A 19,933-nucleotide genomic window follows, 5' to 3' on the forward strand; every position below is an offset into this window, starting at 1 on the left:
ATGAATGACATCACCATTACAGATACTATGGTATGGTTGATTGAATGCACTTTCCGTAGCTACAATATTGGCTATGGTGCTTAGCTTACAATAACGAGAATTGAAGAAACCAGTGAGATAGAGATCAACAACAGACACTTGCCACACCATCGGCTTAGCTTCGTATGCTATAAATATAATAACGCTTAGTCCGTCCCATCATCATACAAAAATGTTTGTTTTTTTCTAAATAATTTCAGTTTTGGTTTGACGTAAGAAGAAAAGTAAAAGTGTTTTAGAAATAATAATAATATTTTTTTATAACCCCCCCCCCCCCAACTATTGTTGTATCCAATTTAGAAAACAATCGGCTCAGAAATAAATAACTTGTAGTAAATTATATAGCATAAAAAAAGGCGTTCCCCGTGGGACGGACTATAGATGTTACCATAAGTTCACTTCATATCCATATTTTACTTTACTTTACCCATACTTTACATTTACTTTACGTTTATTTTACATTAACTTTGCTTAATTTTACTTTTTACTTCACTTTTTTCTTTCTTTTTTGGACGTGTTTATAGCCAGTCCTCAGTTGACTTGAATACTAATTACACGGCTGCCGTGCATATAGCCTCGAGCCATCCGCCGTATCACCGAATATATTTTATGTTTTTATTTCTAAAATTTGTTTTGCTATTTTTAGTGAAAATTGTGTTTGTTTTTATGTTTTACTTAATTAATATTCATCTTGGTATCGTTCGTTTATTCATAAGATAACAATTCTTTGTTCCGCTTGTTTTCTCCGAGACAATTTTTAAGAAACCTTTTTACAAAAGTCACGTGACAAAAGCAACATGTCGCTTTGCTGTGCGAGTAAGTTTGAACATTTATAAATTGTTCATGATCAATGCAACGTAATATGTTCTAACACTAAAAGTATTTTGATAAACATTTTTAAAGTGAAATATATAGTAAGAAATTTGCTAACATTATACAGCTGATTTTTTACAACTCATAAACGGGTTATAACTTTAAAGGGAGAGAACTTTAACAAAAAAGATTAAGTAACAAAAGGGTTTAGGGTACGAAATTAGCTTTTATTCCCTAACCAGCCCAGTAACAGGCTATTTAAGAATTTTAGTAGTCTTTACCAAAATATAATGGGCCCAGATTAAAACAAAACGAACAAAAAACCACTTTACAGGGAATGTTTGCACAGATCTGGAAGCATCATCTGAGATTTTATGGTTGCACTTAAACTGTGTCCGGTGTATCGGTGTGTCTGGTGATTCCGTGCACTTGGTATTTTGCTGGAAAGAGTTCCTTATTTTCCCCACTATTGGGGTATTGAATTACTGGATTACGAAATATAAACATTATGTTGGTTTTATAGAACAAATTGTTTTAAAAGATATTGTATATAACTATCGCTAACCCTAACCTTAAACTAATTCTAACAAATATTTCTTTAAAATCGTTATGGGGAAAATAAGGAACTCGTGCCTTTTTATTTAAACTGAAAAGGAAAACACAGACAAATGCAAACAAAACAAAGGTTTTACACCTTAGTTGACTGTCATTCCAGTTCACAATCATCGCATTGTTACAAAAAATATATATTATAATAATACAAACGAAATAAGATCCACGTGTGTACACAATCTACCTGAGAAAAAAATCCAAGTAGGCATCTTAGCTATGCATGACATTAAACATGTATGCATCTGCAGTACTGTGCCACTCAAGAAAACGATTCCGAAACTGATCACGAGATGGGTCATGTGTGATCGTTCATTTTCATAGTAATATTTTTTAACAAGACAAACAAAAAAAAGCAGCTAAAATAATCCTAGGACAATAGTGTAGCGTTTATGGGCTACAAAGTGAGGTCATGGGCGGTTTATAAATAACGGGGTCACCGATCCTCATCTGCTGCGCCGAATCACCGGACATGCAAATCGTTTTGGATTCAAGGGGGTGCCTATATTTATGCACCATTTTAAAATGTTTATTTACTACAGACATAAAACAATTTGGTGTGTATCTCAGATTATGCACTGCTTCATTGGTGAGAGACACATTTTATTAAGTATTTCAGTGTTCACATAGAAAATGGTCTTTGAATGCTTAGGCATGGCTTCTGGAATTTTTATAAAATCCACTAGCCATGGGATCAGTGATTTAAAACATTTACTAGCCACAATAAAAAATTCGCTAGCCCTACTGTACTTTAAGTTAATACAATTTTACTAAATAATAGTAATAATCAAATATGTCACCTAAAGACGGAGATAGAGCTTAAAAACACTAACATGTGGGGGTTGGAGTGGGGGCAGGATATTCATATTTACAAACTAGACTTAACTGCAACATTTGACAAACAAAAAGTCACTAGCCATCGGGCATGGCAATAGTAATTATTTACTAGCCCAACATTGAATATCACTAGCCATGGGAGTGGGGCTACCATAATCTAGACGCCCTGACTTAGGTGCGCCGATACACCGGACAGCACTGTACAGTTTTTAAATAAAATATGTATTGGCATTGATTGGCTGCATTTTACTTAATGAATAAAAATGTGACAATTGGTTTGAAGAAATGACATAAGAGCCTGCTCACTCCTCCATAACGTATCACATGATACGCTAGCCCGAGTACTCTTACGGTAAGAGGGCTATAGTCTGTCCTATCCGTCTAAACAAAATGTTTTCTCTTAATAATTTCAGTAAAAGTGATTTCGAAAACAACACAAAATTACTATTTGTGTGTGCAAGTTACCAAATAATCTGCTGAGAAATAAATACCTTCTAGGATTAATTCGTTCCATTTCCAAATTTATAATAACTTACTTTGTGACTGATGTGAAAGGGTCAATAAAAACTTTGTACATAAATCAGGGCTTCCAGATTATGGTAGCCCCACTCCCATGGCTAGTGATATTCAATGTTGAGCTAGTAAATAACTACTATTGCCATGCCCGACGGCTAGTGAAAATTGTTTGTCAAATATTGCAGTTAATTCTATTTTGTAAATATGAATATCCTACCCTCCACCCCACCCACCCCACAATGTTATTGTTTTTAAGTTATATTTTTCTCTTTAGGTGACATATCCAGTTTTTACTATTATTTAGTAAAATTATATTAACTGTAAAGTAGGGCTAGTGAATTTTTAATCATGGCTAGTACATTTTTTAAATCACTGATCACATGGCTAGTGGATTTTATAAAAATTCTAGAAACCCTGCATAAATAATTTTTTGTATTTCTTCGGATAGACTTAGTCGTTTAATTTTACAGTTCGGACTAATAAACTGGTTCGAGAGAAAGCTTCTATATATATTAAAATATGTTCTCTGCAACTTATTTTTAAAAGGCCGTTGCATGTACTATATAAAATATCCTAGTCTGCTAATCAAAGAGAGTAACATGTGGAGTAGTGATAGCAGGTTTCTTCTCTAAAGTTATGTCTGTGGTCCGTATATATGTCCAACTCTACATAGCCCTAAATAAAATTGTGTTGAGCATCATTAAATAAGACATTTCTTTCTTGCATGAATAATCCAACAAATTGCAGAAAATTAGTGCAAGTTGGGTGGGGAGGGGTTACTTATTGAGGGGTCATCAAGATAGTAATGCAAAAACCTTAGCATCATTTAACTAATCTGTAAAATATACAGACAAAAAGAAAATTTAATTATTGTTTTTTTTTCATTGTCACAGTCAGTAATGAAGTGCCAGAGCACCCAGTCATATCCCCAGCGTCAGGCCACATGTTCGAGAAACGACTCATTGAGAAGTACATACAGGAGAATGGGACAGATCCCATGAATTCGGAGAAGTTGTCTGTGGACATGCTCATTGATGTTAAAAGTAAGTTTATAAAAAAAAAATTATACAGTGTCAGGAAAATGTGTATTGTAGCACACTTGTACAGCATTTAACTATATATGCAACTCTAAGCCTGTCTGTGAGATTAACATTGTTTTTGCTGTTTCATGGCTGACAAACTAATATGAAAATCGTGTACTTTTTCCAGTCAACTAATATGAAAATCGTGTACTTTTTCCAGTCAACTAATATGAAGATCATGTCCTTTTTCCAGTCTTTGAAAAATCTCCAGATTGTATTGTGTGATATTTGTGTTTCAAAGTAGAAGGCTGTCTAAATTCTGCAGAGACTAGTTTTACAAAAGTTTGTAAGGCTAGTTCTTATAACTGTATAGTTAGTCTGGGATCAATCTCTGTTGGTGGGCCCATTGGGCTATTTCTCATTCCAGCCAGTGCACCACAACTAGTATATCAAAGGCCATTTGTATGTGTTATCCTGTTTGTGGGATGATGCTACTAATGAAAACAGTTTGCCAGTGTCCTCACTTACAATATATGTCAGATTTACCAAATGTTTGACATCCAGTAGCTGATGATTAATAAATCAATGTTCTCTAGTGGTGTCGTTAAACAAAACAAACTTTAACTGTTATTTATTTAACTTATTTTATTCAGGTTCTCCACTTGTCAAGCCTAAGCCGCCATCTGCTACCAGCATTCCTGCAATCCTCAAATCCTTACAAGATGAATGGGTAACTATTATTGTTTTAGTTACGAAGAATGTTTTATTCAATAGGTTGGACAGAGATGATGTTTGATACATTTGATAAAAGTACCATGTTTTTGACGATGTCTGTCAGATGGGAATCCATTTTATGATCCAGCTAACATCAAACTTGAACTACTTTGCACTTTAAAAAATGTACAATAAAAGTTTCTGATCAGTGACATACTTATATTTGAGTTTGGAGTATGTCGGGAAGTCTGTTACTTGCAGTACACATTGTATCTGTATCTAAAATATACATCTGTTGACTTGTCTTAAGAATTTTTATTTATTTATTTACTTATTTAAATTGCTATTATTATATTAAATTACAGAGTGTATGTTTTTCTTTCAGGATGCCGTCATGTTACACAGTTTTACTTTACGTCAACAGTTGCAGACTGCAAGGCAGGGTGGGTACAGGGAATTTGTTTTTTTGTGGGGTTGGGTGTCGTTAAATAATCATTTATTCAATGTAAATACTTCACATTTACACTATTGTATTAATTTCATCAAAATCAAGATTACAGAATGATTGTCAGATGGAAATAAAATAAGATTCAAGTCATGATAATTCATTAATCTATTTCTTGTAAAATGGTAAAATTTTATTATGATAAAAAAATCTTGACAGTTACGTTGCACTAAACAGAAAATACAACTTTCCTAACTCAAAATCATCATTGATTTTCCAAAACAAATATAAAAAAAGGTTAAAGGATGCTCAAAGTCAATGCCTTTGTTAATGACGTGTTCAGAGCTCACACTGGAAAGAACTTTATTCTAGCCAATTTTCACATTTTTAAAGTATTTCCTTGAAAATTATTCAAAAGTGGCTAATTAAAAAAAAATTATTAGCCAAATGCTAAATGTTGTAGCCATATTGTATACAAATGAGCTATTGACTAATTTGATAATGGACATGGTAAGCCCTGTGTAAACTCCTGAGCACTACTAAATGCTCCTAAATGTATATTTGAATATTGCACTTTAGGGTTTTGGTCATAGTACCACATCCATTGTTTGTGTGTGTGAGAGATATGTGCATACATAGAGGTTATTATCAGTTTGTGTTTCCGTATTGTCAATATCATATATTAGGAATAAAAATTATATTATGTAAGCATAATTCATTATTTTTATTTCTAATATAAGATATTGATGATACCGAAACACCCATGGATAATAATCTCTTTATCATAAGCTTTATACAACATGCTTTTGTAAACTCCATATGTAACTTTAATTCTAGTCGGCCATTATTCGATAGTCAAATGACATAAGAATATGTTACGCAGTGTCTTTTTGAATGAAAATGACATCATTTTGGATATCCTTACATAAAAATAAACTAGTGCTTAAAGTTTTTTGTTTATGAATGCTGAACAGTTTACAGTGTTAAGTTGCTATTGAAATGTTTTTGTTTGATGACTATGAATGTATACATTAATTATGGAGTGTCACTGTAATGCATTTGCTAAAATCAGGGCTCGAACTTAACGGCAGCACCAACTATAAATTGCCATAGGTAGCGAGCATCACTGATGGCACTTTTGTGCCATCAATAAAGCTGCTCAACAATGGCCAGATGTATACAGCTGGTGTACATTATCTGCCAATATTTAACATTTGCACATTTAAAAGATGTCTACATATAACAAGATAGCATTTCAGTCAGGTTTATTTGCTGCAAAGGTCACTTAAAACAATTGTGCAACCATAGGCAGGCTCAAAATTGCCGTCTGTGGACTGTTTCACCCATGGCAATTCTTTTAAAAATCGCTGTGGGAGACAAATTCTTAAGTTCGAGCCCTGAAAATGTCAATAAACATAATGCCTTGACCTCGATTAATTTACATCTAACTTGGAAAGTTATCAAATTTTCAAAGTATGTGATCAGAAAAATATCACAATACTTTGATTACTCTGGATATGCTAGCTATTATATGATACATTGAACTGTGTATTTTGGTGTGTTTAATTTAATGACGTGGGTTTTTTTTACGTGATTTCAGAATTGTCTCACGCCCTGTATCAGCATGATGCTGCCTGTCGTGTGATAGCTCGACTCACCAAGGAAGTCACAGCTGCCCGAGAGGGTAAGATGTTATTGATTTTCAGTATTGAAAGAAGAGCAGTGTAAATTGTATACCCATAGTGGGAGGTTATGTTTATGAAAATCTGTGGACCATTTTGTCCTCCAACCATTTAAAATCATACAAGAAGACATTGGCAGCTTTTTTCAAAACATTGTAATATTACTGGGATGTTGGTGATTGCAGAAAAATACTTTAAAATTTTAAATATATTATTAAAAATGCCTTAAAAAGTCCAGGATAGTATTGGACTTTGCTTGATAGCAAAGTGTATGAATGCACCGTGTGAGAGATCAGATTATATTCATATTAAATATAACAAAAACACTCAAGTTTCTTCATATCCGAATTTATGTAATTTTATTTATATACAATTTAATGAATATGTTTGATTTCTGGGGCTTATAGCAAACAGAGGCTGGCACAGTAACAAATTTTGTCGTGAGTAACTCACATATGGACGGATGATTAACAGTAGAAAGTTAGTTCAGACAGTTTCCAAACTTGTGCATTCTGTGAATCGAGTATTAAAAAAAATATACATTTAGTATTGGATATACTCGATAAAAGATTAAAGTTTTTGTTAGACATTTAATATTGTGTAGGTTATAATTCTGTGTTACTCTGTTTATTTTCCCAGCTTTGGCCACACTGAAGCCACAGGCTGGAATCACAGCAGGTGCTCCTGGCTATGCACCTCCAGTACCTGCGCCTGTAAGTATAACTTTAATAAAACAGACTTTTTGGGGATCGACCATAAATGTCAATGTTTTTCACAATCTGAACAGTGTTTGGATTGGGGGGGGGGGGGGGGGGGGGTTAGTTAAAGTCATGATCTTATTGCTTTTCAGGTAAAAAAAAACCCAATATTTTTAGGACCCTTGTTTTAAAGGGACATTCCTGAGTTTGCTACAATTTTTAAGATGTTATCGACTAACAGATACTTTTTAACGATTGTAATTACATATCAAATATATTTTTCTGCATAAAATATTAGTGGCTGTATATTAAACGTGTTCTAATATTTGTACTAGGTTAAATTTCCTAAAAAAAATAATTTTCATACGTACGAAATTATTTGAAGACAAAATCCAGTTTGGGCTTCTTAGAAATATTAAGACGACCAGAAACACATTGAATATATAGACACTGATATTCAAAAAAAAAAATTAAAATTTAATATGCAAGTTTAATCGTAGAAATATTTATTAGTCGGAAACATCTTACAATGGAGCAAACTCAGGAATGTCCCTTTAATATATTATTAAACTAGTTTTTATGTAAACCGCAGTAGGATCTTTACCAACCAGGAAGAAAGATGACTTTTTAAGTTTTCTAGCTAGTTCATCAACTCTATTTTCTTTTAATTATTTTCTGGTTTGTGGGTTGTTTTATGTTCATCAATTTTAAATATGGCAACAACATCCTCTACAGTCTTCGCCACAAGCAAAATCAAGGCAAGCTGAAGATCACTCCCCTGAAATGGTGCCAGGTGAGCAATCACACAAACTTTCAAATAAAATCTAATAAAAAATGGTTATTGCAAGATGCTCCATTTGTCATGCCTAAAACTGTCCAGGTGAGTTTGTGGGAGAGCGGTAGTAATCTTATGCTATTTAATTCTTCATTTTTCTTTTAACAGGCGTATGCAGCAGAAGCAGGACCTGAAGCTGCCCAACAACCCTTGGAGGAGGCCGGCATGACTGACGAGGTCATACAGAAAGTAGGTCACACGTGTTTTATCGTCATTGTATGTTTATCAGGGTGGTATGCGCCTCAATTCGTAGACCACTCCCTGGAGGTGTAATGGATTGTAAAATCAATATTTTAAGAATTGAACATGTGAACCGTATAATCGCTTTACACACTGTATAATAGGCGTAACGCAAACATAGCCATTGGACAAGTATTATATAATTCACTCATCTGAACAATTGGTTTACTGTTACTTAGGTAAAAATCACTTGAACCAAATTTTGGTTGCAGAAATTATTTAAATTTTGCAATATTTATGTTGTTTTATATGTACTCAGTTAAATAATTAATAACTGCTCACTCCCCCCTGAATTCCGCAGCAAACATTTTAAAATTCCGCGGTAAAATTTGACATATTCTGCGGTAAAATTTGATAAATTCTGCAACATATAAAACTGAAAAATAACACTTAAAATTAAAACTAGATGTTCAAAATGTTAGATTTATTTAAAAATCGCGAAAAAGCAGACGATTTATGTTTTAAGCAGACGGGTGCTTCCGGAAGATTGAATCATTAAAACTTGAAATGGAAAACCACCTGTTTTTACGCTTACGGATTCTTTGTTAAATGTGATTTGTGATTAATAAATACTTAAATATTGTTGCTTAACATCACGATTCCAACAATCGATACTTATATATTAATATAATTATTTTATATTAAATAGAATGGAAGTGCTGAATCCTATTTCGTATATGTGGAATCTGTCAAAATGTAATTACAACCTGTCTTCGTCGGTTTCCATAACCAACGCACCGAGCAACGATTGGAACATCTCGCCACAATCCATTGCGCTCTACCTTGCGAGAATTTCCGATTCAATGACAGAAACTAAAGGCTGGTTCCAAACGCAGGTTACGCAGACTAGTAACTGAAGCGGTTACCAGTCCAGCTTGTAATAACTTAAAACAAAAGAAACAAATGATTTATGTTTCTATTTATTACTGCATGGAAAGTATACACTATTAAAATTCCATGTTTAATGTTACAATTCAGAAACATTGAACATTTTGCAGCGTTTAAGACAAATTCCATGGCCTAAAATTATGAATTTTGCACCTGTTCTGCACAAAAAGTGATTTTCCGCGGACGAACAACTATTCTGCACGATGGTGCAAATTCTGCAAAATTTTTCGCGTCCACGGAATCGTGGAATTCAGGAGGGACTGACTGCTGATTCAACAGGTGATATGGTATCTTTAAGTATAATGATAAAAAAAAAATTCCCGTTTTTTTCCATCATATTTTGTTTTGTTTTATAGCTCCAAGACAAAGCCACATTGCTTACAGCTGAACGTAAGAAGGTATGTAAATGTGTTGTAACTGTGTTGTAACTACTAATTGTTTTCCAAGATTTTATCCATTTTCTTGCAACAAAATATACAGGTTATATTTTGGGAGTGATAATTTGTTCATGCAGGGTATCGATTAAGTTTTCCTTATAACTGGATTATTTTGAAGAATCAGTCCTAAACTCAAGCTTATTTTTTAAAAGTATTTTGCAATCTGGACTGGATGCTCCAACTTACAGCATCTAAAACAAAATTGTAATAGTGCTTTAATTTAAGTTTAAACCTAATACAAGATTATTTCGGCTTTTGAAGCATAGATCAGTGTAAAGTCTTCCAACACACCTTTACTGTTATTTATTTTTTCTTTCTTTTCTTTTTCAGAGAGGTAAAACAGTTCCCGAAGGTTTGGCAACAGTTGAAGATATCCGACAGTACAGACAACTGGCTTCACACACTGTACGTATATGTAACTGTTGAGGAATTATCGAGCGTGGGCTCTAGTATAACACAACATCTAGATGGGTACACTTTGGTGCAATTTATAAGTAATGGTACAGTTATTTGCCTGATATAATATTATGTATTTTTAATTAATATGTTGAGTGTGTGGGTTTTGTTTTATATTGTATTTCGTTTAAACAGGGCTAGCTCTGCCACTTGCCAGATTTGCCAGTTGCGAATTTTAGGAACAATTGGCGAATTTTATTTTAATTTGGCGAAAAACAATTTGTGTAATGATTGATATTTTGTTGGAAAATAGCTATAGGTTTGGCATTTTCTAGATAATTTGGCGACATTTTCTGATGACCCAGAGCTAGCCCTGGGTAACCATGATGAGAATACTTACAGCTTATGTTGGCAATAACTTTCATTCACATTATAGCAGGATGAATGAAAAGGTACATTTTTGTTAGTGTGACAAACGTTAAGTTTTAAAAATGTAACAAAATTCTTTCAGTGCAGTGTATTATTTAAGTATTCTTGTTTGGACGAAATGTATTATGCATGCTAGTTGAGATGTAATGGGTTGTGCATTATTTTCCTAATTTCTACAGGGTTTGCACAGTGCCAGTATTCCTGGAATTCTTGCTCTTGATGTCTGCCTGAGAGATACATCAAGAATTGTTACTGGTGAGTTAACCTATCTGTGTTCTGCGGGGAGAGACGTAGCCCAGTGGTACAGCGTTTGCTCAATGTGCGGTCGGTGTGGGATCGATCCCCGTCAGTGGGCCCATTGGGCTATTTCTCGCTCCAGCCAGTGCACCACGACTGGTATATCAAAGGCCATGGTATGTGTTATCCTATCTTTGGGATGGTGCATATAAAAGATCCCTTGCTGCTAATCGAAAAGAGTAGCCCATGAAGTGGCGACAGCGGGTTTCCTCTCTGTATCTGTATGGTTCTTAACCATATGTCTGACGCCATATAACCATCACCATTTGTGACACCCAATAGCTGATGTGTATTTTTGTGCTGGGATGTTGTTAAACATTCATTCATTCATTCATTCCATATAACCGTCAATAAAATGTGTTGAGTGTGTCATTAAATAAAACATTTCATTTCATTTCTATCTGTTTTCTCTGTTCATTTCACAAATTCCAGAAACTTAATTAATTAATAGTGTTGGCATTATGTCATATTAATATAAAAATTTAGTGACTGTTAACAACAATATTTTCGGGAGCCATATTCTAGTAGAAGAATATGTAATGCCAGTGTATTCTTTTAAAATAAAAATATTCCATAGAAAATCTTCTCTTTTTTTTATGTGCACTTTTGATGAGCAATGGGTACAGAAAAGGTTTTGAAAATGTTTAAATCCAGCGTTACGTGTAATGGGGTATTTTTAAATGTTCATTTATTTATTTATTTAAAAAAAAAGTTTAACATGTTATTATTTTTTTCCCCAGGTGGAAATGACAAAAATGCTGTAGTCTTCAACAAAGACACGGAACAGGTCATAGCCATTCTTAAAGGTCACACGAAGAAGGTCACCAGTGTAATTTATCACCCAGAGGAGGTCAGTTCATTTTAAAACCTGAAAATGGCCCAGGTCTCTATAAAACTCTTAGATGGCTTAGATGAGTGTTCCGTAACAACACCACCATTTACTGTTATATGCTTTTTAGTCGAATTTTTATATTGAATATATTCTGTGAAAAATAGTGAAATATCAAGAGGGCTACATGTCTTCTATTTTTAGTAAGTCCAGTCTCTTGGTAACTACCTTGCAAAAAATCAATATAGCTTGAGTTATCCACCCTTAAGCCAGAGAACTGCTTCATATTGCTGTTATAAATATAACTCAACATACCGTATGCACAATTGATAAAATTTACTAATAAACACAAGTAATTTCAAAGTAATGTGTTATTTATATACCACAGATGTCAACCTAGTTGTAAATATCAACGAAAGATGTGAAAAGGCAGTTACGTATTTTATATTATTTTTAAAAGCAGACTATATTAAGCTGCTAAAGAAAGTAACACTTTTGGAAATGGTAGAGTGCTGCCATAATCCTAACAACAATATTGTATTGTATTTAAAGTGTTTTCTGTTTTTCATTTAATTTAAATGTTGAGTTTGTAATTTGCATGTTGGGAGAAGGGATTTCAGTGACACATTGTTTAATTTTGTGTCAGCCTTTAATATTCAATATGTATCTTATGCTTTGCATAATGTAAAATGATAGAAGTTTGCTGTTTTTATTTTGTAGGAATTGGTATTCTCGGCGTCTCCTGACAACACGATACGTGTGTGGGGCGTGGCCACAGCGCAGTGTGCCCAAGTGATTCGAGCCCACGACGCGCCGGTCACGGGAATCAGCCTGCACGCCACCGGAGACTACCTTCTCAGCTGCTCCCTCGACATGGTAGGAAATATTAAATACAACTGTCATTGTGTATGTTCAGGGTGTTTTTATGTCTCTGGAACCTTGCTATGATTTCATGAAAATGTAACTATTATGAGTTAGAGTGGTCCGAAGAGTTTAATCCATTGATGAGTAAATGCTGAATGACAAAGAAAGGAATCTGTCTGTTAAACTGTACTTCTTCTTTTTTCTTATACTAAGGAATTGCTTTCACCGCCAAGTACTGACTTAATTTTACTGTTATGAACAGTTACAGTATGTGGCATCCATAACTTCCCCACCCCATATTCACTAAAGCTGTTTTTAACACTGTTATGTTGTACATACATAAATAGAGAGTCAGTTTGTTAATTTTAACTTAAATTTGTCAAATTAGTTCTAGACATGTATTCAAAAATTATTTTGTTTTCAAAATTTTGATTAGTGACAAGTTGCTGATCAGTTTGAAAATTGATTAGCAACTACTATTATTACTTTAGAAAATTTGTGTCATAATATTTAAAACATGCATAGCAAATCACGTCACAATAATGATAAAAATATTTCCTATTCTTATTGTATTTTTTTTGCATTTAAAACTTTGATTATTATTATTAGCACTGGGCGTTTTCTGACATACGAACTGGCCGTGTTTTGACCAAAGTTGGTGAGACATCAACGCAGTCGGCTTCTGCATTGACCTGTGCACAGTTCCACCCCGACGGTCTCATCTTCGGAACGGGCACGGAGGATTCCATCGTTAAGATCTGGGACTTGAAGGAACGCACCAATGTAGCCAATTTCCCAGGACACCAGGGTCCAATCACCAGCATTGCCTTCTCAGAGAACGGTTAGTAAAGACTTGTTTCAGGGATGTGAGAGCTATGCATAAACACTTAAATGCGCTTTTCCATTTGTCTAAAAAAACCAACCCAAAACAAAACGATGCACCTTTTGACTGATAGAGACCGCCACACACAAGCGTTAGGTCAAAATTAGTATCGCGTGATCGCAAGTAGTATTCACGTGTAGTACATTCCCTTGGCTGGATTTTGTCAGCTTTGCTGTGATTGGTCAGTTTTGTCCAATCCAGGATGTGCTATTTGAAAGCTTTTGTTCGACTTGGGAAGAAAGAAGCTGAATCGTAAATGAATCTCCGACCATCATGAGGATTTTACACCGTGCAGTCAATGTTAAAATTGAGGACCCCAGTCGCAGTAAGCTTTTTTGTTCATCCCCTCGCACATCCCTGTTGTTTATATTGGCTATTTATGTTTCCTATGTTTTGAATTGATATTGTTTTTTTAACAGATCTGAAGATTTTGTTGTTTTGAATTGTTATTTATTGTCTGTTATATTTTTCATATTCACTGGGGTATAAACCACAAAAAGGTGTGTGCAAACTGAAAAACCAATATAAAGTGACATTCAACCAAAAATGAACAAACTCGCATTGCTATGGCTGGACCTTGTGGATATCTAACCAGCCTCGGTGGCGTCGTGGTTAGGCCATTGGTCTACAGGCTGGTAGGTACTGGGTTCGGATCCCAGTCGAGGCATGGGATTTTTAATCCAGATACCGACTCCAAACCCTGAGTGAGTGCTCCGCAAGGCTCAGTGGGTAGGTGTAAACCACTTGCACCGACCAGTGATCCATAACTGGTTCAACAAAGGCCATGGTTTGTGCTATCCTGCCTATGGGAAACGCAAATAAAAGATCCCTTGCTGTCTGTTGTAAAAGAGTAACCTATGTGGCGACAGCGGGTTTCCTCTAAAAAAAACCAGTGTCAGAATGACCATATGTTTGACGTCCAATAGCCAATAAGATAAAAAATCAATGTGCTCTAGTGGCATCGTTAAATAAAACCAACTTTTTTTGTGTGGATGTCTTTAAACTAATGAATATAATGGAAATTTAACTACTGCAAGTTATTATCCGAGTATTCTGTATGAATTATATTATGAATTTATATTGTTAATACTCATCATTAAAGATTTTGATTTTATGAATTGATATTGTTATTACTTGTTATTAAAGATTCTGATGTTATGAATTGATATTGTTATTACTTGTTATTAAAGATTCTGATGTTATGGATTGATGTTGTTTTTACAGGTTACTATCTGGCCACATCTGCTGAAGATTCGGTTGTTAAACTTTGGGATTTGCGCAAACTTAAGAACTTCAAGACGATCACTTTGGATGAGAAATACGAGGTAATGTTTTAACTAGTGAAGTAATCCGATCCTTCTCCTCAATGTGTTAAAGATGAGATGTAGCTCAGTGGTAGAGTGCTTGCTTGATGTGCAGTGGGTCGCCGGATCGATTGGCCTTGATGTGCTCTGGTTGTTTACTCTCCCAACCAGTGCCCTGTGACTGTTATTTTAAAATAAAAGCTGTGACATGTGATGTTCTGTCTTTCGGAAAATGCAGACAAAATGTCCCTTACTGTTTCTTGGTAGGAGTAGCCGCCGCCGCCGCGCCCCCCCCCCCCCCTCCTCTCCTCACAGTACTTCAGTAAGCATTTCTCTCATCTTCCTTCCCCTTCCACTCCCTTTGTCCTTCTTATCCCCTCCCCGCCCCTCTCCATACCTTTCCTAACCAAATGCTCCTCAGCTCCCCCCCCCCCAGCCTCTACCCTTTCCTCTGCTTCTTTCCTCCTCTCTTCTCTCTTTCAATCTCGATCTTGGAATATGTAAGATGTGAAAATTATTTTGCGTTCTGTTTTTTCTTGTAGGTGAAGAACTTGAGCTTTGATCAGAGTGGAACGTATTTGGCTGTAGCAGGTTCTGATATCAGGTCAGTAATACAGCCTTTATTAATGTGTACTCGCATCTGGCGGTAAAGGCTACCCATAGAGGTGTCTTTAACGATCATTTTGGTATTGCTTCTCTGGTTAAAAGAGAATATGAATTAATTAATTAATTAATAACAAACAACTCGTTATTTGGTTTTAGAGAGTGGATGCTACATCGAAAAAGAGCACCTACAATATTTCAGTGTACAGTGAAACCTCTCAAAACCAGACCCTCTGGTAACTGGAATTCCCTAAAAAAAAACCGGACCCTCTTGTAAACTGGAATTCCCTTAAAAAAACAGACATTTTCCATGGTCCTTTTTTAAAAAATCAGTAAAGAATTTAACCTCTCTAAACCGGATTCCTCTTTATAACCAGACATTTTACTTGGTCCCAAGGGTATCTGGTTTAGAGGGGTTTCACTCTTGAATATTCATGCATCATTATAAAAACACTCCTCCTTTCCACTAAAAGAGTAAATTTACTATATTTGTATGTCGAAGCACTTTGAGGATCAGGTGAGGGGGTGTACACCCCCAGTACCCTTCCTCTAAATATCTGTGCCTGAATAAATGTTTAGGGTTGAAATTTACTATGTCGTTCAACTGTCTGTAAAGTGTGGTTTGCACATTTTACTTGCATCAAGATTTAAAAAGTTTCACTCAGTTTGTCTTTTGTATTCATATATTTACCTCTGTTTGATATCCCACAGCTGATGTATTTTTCATGCTGGGGTGTTGTTCATTCGTTTGTTTGTTTGTTCGTTCGTTCGTTTGTTTGTTCGTTCATTCGTTCATTCATTCATTCAGTATTACAATTGGCTGTGTTATATTTCAGGGCCTACCTCTGCAAGCAGTGGAGTGAACTTGTGGTCCTCAATGACCACACTGCCGCGGCCACAGGTGTCCGGTTTGGTCATAATGCGTCCTTCATAGCATCGGGCAGTATGGATCGGTCACTCAAATTCTTTGGGATGTCTTTAAACTAGTGCTTGCTTCTAGGACAGTATGTTGTCCCTTGAAAACACACAGTTCGTGTATATCCACAAGACTTGAGACGGTTGTTTTGTTTTTTTCATGATTAAACATACTTTCAGTCGACCAGTTATACCATGCAGGACTCACACTGGAACAAATTTTGGTTCGGCCATTTCTATAGACATTACCTGTCCTCAAACAAGTGCACCTCCCCCCCACGCAAGTGGTCTGGTCCGAACATCCCAACAGCCAATGGGATGGCCTAAATTCTTCTACTGTATACTGCTCTCTAGTTCCGGTCACATGACTGTAACTTCCTTCTTTTTCTCTTCGCGAAAGGGTCTGGACGTCTTTTGTTTGGCTCTGTTTTGGAGTCAACTTTTTTTATAAGACCTTTGGTTTTGTATTCGTGTTGGGTGAAATGTTTTTCACCTTATATTTCGTTAGCTTCGTATAGCTTCGTATGTTCTTTTCGCGTATTCGCTTGACTTTCAAGCGTTATTACATGAAATGTTGTTATATTGCCGGTTGTCGTGTCGGACGCCATTTGCAAAATGGCGTCTGTATTGACTGGCTTGGTGTTAGGTGGAATGTTTTTTTTTTTTTTCCACCTTATTCGTTACCTTTCGTATGTTTCGCGTATTTCGCTTGACTTGCCAAGTGTTAATTACATGAAATGTTATTATATTGCCGGTTGTCGTGTCGGACGCCATTTGCAAAATGGCGTCTTTGTTGACCGACTTTGTGTTTGTGTCATGGTTTCTTTTCTTTCTCTTTCACAGATTGAAAACTTATTATCATGTCAGATGTTAATGTTCAGCGTCAGGTACGAGCGTGCCTACGCTGTAAGAAGTTCACTGCAGGCGGCGACCCTCATGAATTATGTCCGGGTTGCCGTGTTCCTTGTAGCCTCTCTTCGAGATGCGACCTGTGTTCGGGCCTGTCTACTGTCGAGTTCGCGGCTTACTTGAAGGTGCTGTCGGCGAGAGCCAAGAAAGTGGAATCTTCGCCGTCAATTGCGGACTCCATAGCAGATGTATTACGTTCGATGCTACCTACTATGCTGAAAGAGACTATGGCGTCAATGGCGGCCTTACCACAACCGGCGGGTTTGGGACCAGGTCCGGTTCAAGTCCCCTCTTCGGGGGGTGCGGCTCCAGGATGCAAGACTTCAGATGACAGGCCTGCAGTTACTACGCAGCCCTCGGACAAGCCGACTCAATCAGTTAGGCGTTCCACGGCCTCCAAGGATCACCGATCTTCAAAGTCATCTTCGGCGCAGCGGAGCCGGGAACGGAGCCGGGCTCGTAGCCGTTCCCCACGACCTGCACGTCTCCCTACGGGTTCCGTGGATCGGCAGCGCAGACCTTCTATTGACGCTTCAGAGGGTTCTCGACGGGACCGTCCACGGTCCGGTTCACCAGTGAATTCTGTTTCGGCGGATCGATTAGCCTGTGCTCGAGTGCTTCGAGACTTTGGAGATGCAGCGCCTACAGCGGTTTCCGTCATTGATGAGACTGAATCTTCTGATCATATGAATATGAGGGATTGCTTGGCGGCAGTCTATGACATGTTGCCGTCCTTGCCACATCCACCAACGCCGTCCAAGAAGGGGCCGACACCGATGATAGCGACTGATGTCCCTCCGGAAGATGTGGTGATCCGTTCCTTGGCTGCCGGTACACTCGTATCCGAGGTGGCGACGGATTTAGACCGCACTTTTAAAGACACAGCGTCTTTCGTCGCCTTCCCGACTTGGGGTCACCGTATGTATCCGGTATTTGACATGACCTTTACAGATGTAGCTCCGTCCTTGGATGAAAGACGTTCACCGTCTTGGGAAGTCGTCAACCGTGGATTTGACAGACAAACAAGTACAAGCCATGGATACTGCCCAGAGACGTTGCTTGTTTGTATTATCTTTACTTGGACGTTTTCCTTGCGGCGATGGCCACCCAGGCAAAAGATGCACGGTGCTACGCGCTATTTCAGCAATCAGCGCAGATGCTAGCTTTCCTGACGTCTTCGGTGACTTCGATGTCCTCGATGTTAATGCAATATCGTCGCCAGGCTTATTTAAAGAGATCCACTTTGGATTTTCAGCATAAGAAGGAGCTGTTAGCTCAACCGTGGTCAGCAACTAAGCTTTTTGCAGGCAAAATTTCTGAGGTGGTGAAGGCCAATGATAAGGGACCAACAGTCGACAGCAACTGTCAAAGCGTTGCAACTTATTTCAACATTGGAATCTACAAAGCGGAAGTCTACATTCACACCACAACCACCATCTAAACGCTGGAGAGGTTCCTTTCGAGGTCAACCTTCTCGAAGGTTTCCGGTCAGACGACCATCCGGTCCGCCAGCTCGGACCCAGGGGAAGCCTGGTCGACGTTGACGCCAGCCAACAGATCGTGGATTGCTCAGATTGCTTCAACCTACGCCTGCCCCTGATTTTGAACCAGAACAACGATTCGGTTTTTGACGCTTCCGGTGTGTACCACACCGGTCGAAAGATCCATGGTCGGAAGTCGACTTCGCCGTTATTGGCGAAACTGGCAGACACTTTGCCAAGATCCGTTTGTCACGTCGATCTTGAAGACAGGGTATCGTCTGCAATTGTCTGCCATCCCTCCATTGACCACTTCACCTCGAGAACCGCGGCATTCCGTTGCGCAAATCAAGGTTCTACAGGAGTCCGTCAACAAGCTGGTGGAGAAGGGAGCCGTTCGCAGCATTTCGGAAGTACAATTAACACCCGGATTTTACTCGGAACATCTTTCTCGTACCAAAGAAAGATTCTCCAGAGCTGCGAATGATTCACAACTTGGCGGTCTTCAACGACCGCTATCTGTCTCCTCCTCCGACCTTCAAGATGTTAAACGTTGCGAGATATCATAGCCGTGATCAGACCGGGGGATTGGCTTGCCTCGCTAGATCTCAAGGACGCCTACCTGCACGTTCCGATGCATGCCGATTTCCATCACTACCTACGGTTTGTGCTACAGGGTCGGCATTACGAATGGAAAGTCCTGCCCTTTGGGATATCCATAGCGCCATGGCTGTTCACCAGAATCACGACTCCGATGTCACGCTTCCTGCATCGCAGAGGTATATCCTTTTACCCATACCTCGACGATTGCCTGATGAGGTGTCACAGCAAGACAGGGCTGACTGCACATGTTGCCTTCATCATGGACTTTCTCAAGCAGCTGGGTTGGATTATCAACATCGAGAAATCTCGACTGGCTCCCACACAGTCTCTACAGTTCATAGGCGCTTGGCTTCGACCCGACCTGGGCCTCGTTCAAGTTCCCTTAGACCGTTGGGAGAAGATCCAGACCATGATTGTCATAGCCCTCACCGCTCCAATGACCTTCCGCGGTTGGCAGAGTCTCCTGGGTCTCCTCACTTCTGCCCAGGATTTGACACTCAGAGGTCGTCTCCAGTTGCGGCGCTTGCAGATGTTTTCTCAACCCGTTTGTTCGTTTTCAACAATCCGGACTTGATCATCTCACTTCCAGACGATCTACGCTCCAGCCTGCAGTGGTGGCAGCTCCGATCGAACGTCTTAGAAGGTGTC

At 37.7% G+C, this 19,933-nt stretch overlaps 1 protein-coding gene across 1 annotated transcript; it reads left to right on the top strand.

Annotated features, from left to right (window-relative positions):
- The first annotated feature begins 703 nt into the window (after positions 1-703).
- Positions 704-16,525, top strand: LOC121368430 (pre-mRNA-processing factor 19-like). Its single transcript, XM_041493160.1, has 16 exons — positions 704-855; positions 3,708-3,857; positions 4,490-4,566; positions 4,936-4,993; positions 6,596-6,679; positions 7,317-7,390; positions 8,319-8,399; positions 9,695-9,736; positions 10,106-10,180; positions 10,780-10,855; positions 11,638-11,747; positions 12,447-12,602; positions 13,200-13,431; positions 14,698-14,798; positions 15,320-15,381; positions 16,217-16,525. Exons 1-16 carry the CDS (start codon positions 837-839, stop codon positions 16,365-16,367), a joined length of 1,548 nt encoding a protein of 515 aa, XP_041349094.1. The 5' UTR covers positions 704-836; the 3' UTR covers positions 16,368-16,525.
- Positions 16,526-19,933: the final 3,408 nt, after the last annotated feature.

This window comes from Gigantopelta aegis, chromosome 3, assembly GCF_016097555.1.
Source record: "Gigantopelta aegis isolate Gae_Host chromosome 3, Gae_host_genome, whole genome shotgun sequence".
Lineage (NCBI taxonomy): Eukaryota > Metazoa > Mollusca > Gastropoda > Neomphalida > Peltospiridae > Gigantopelta > Gigantopelta aegis.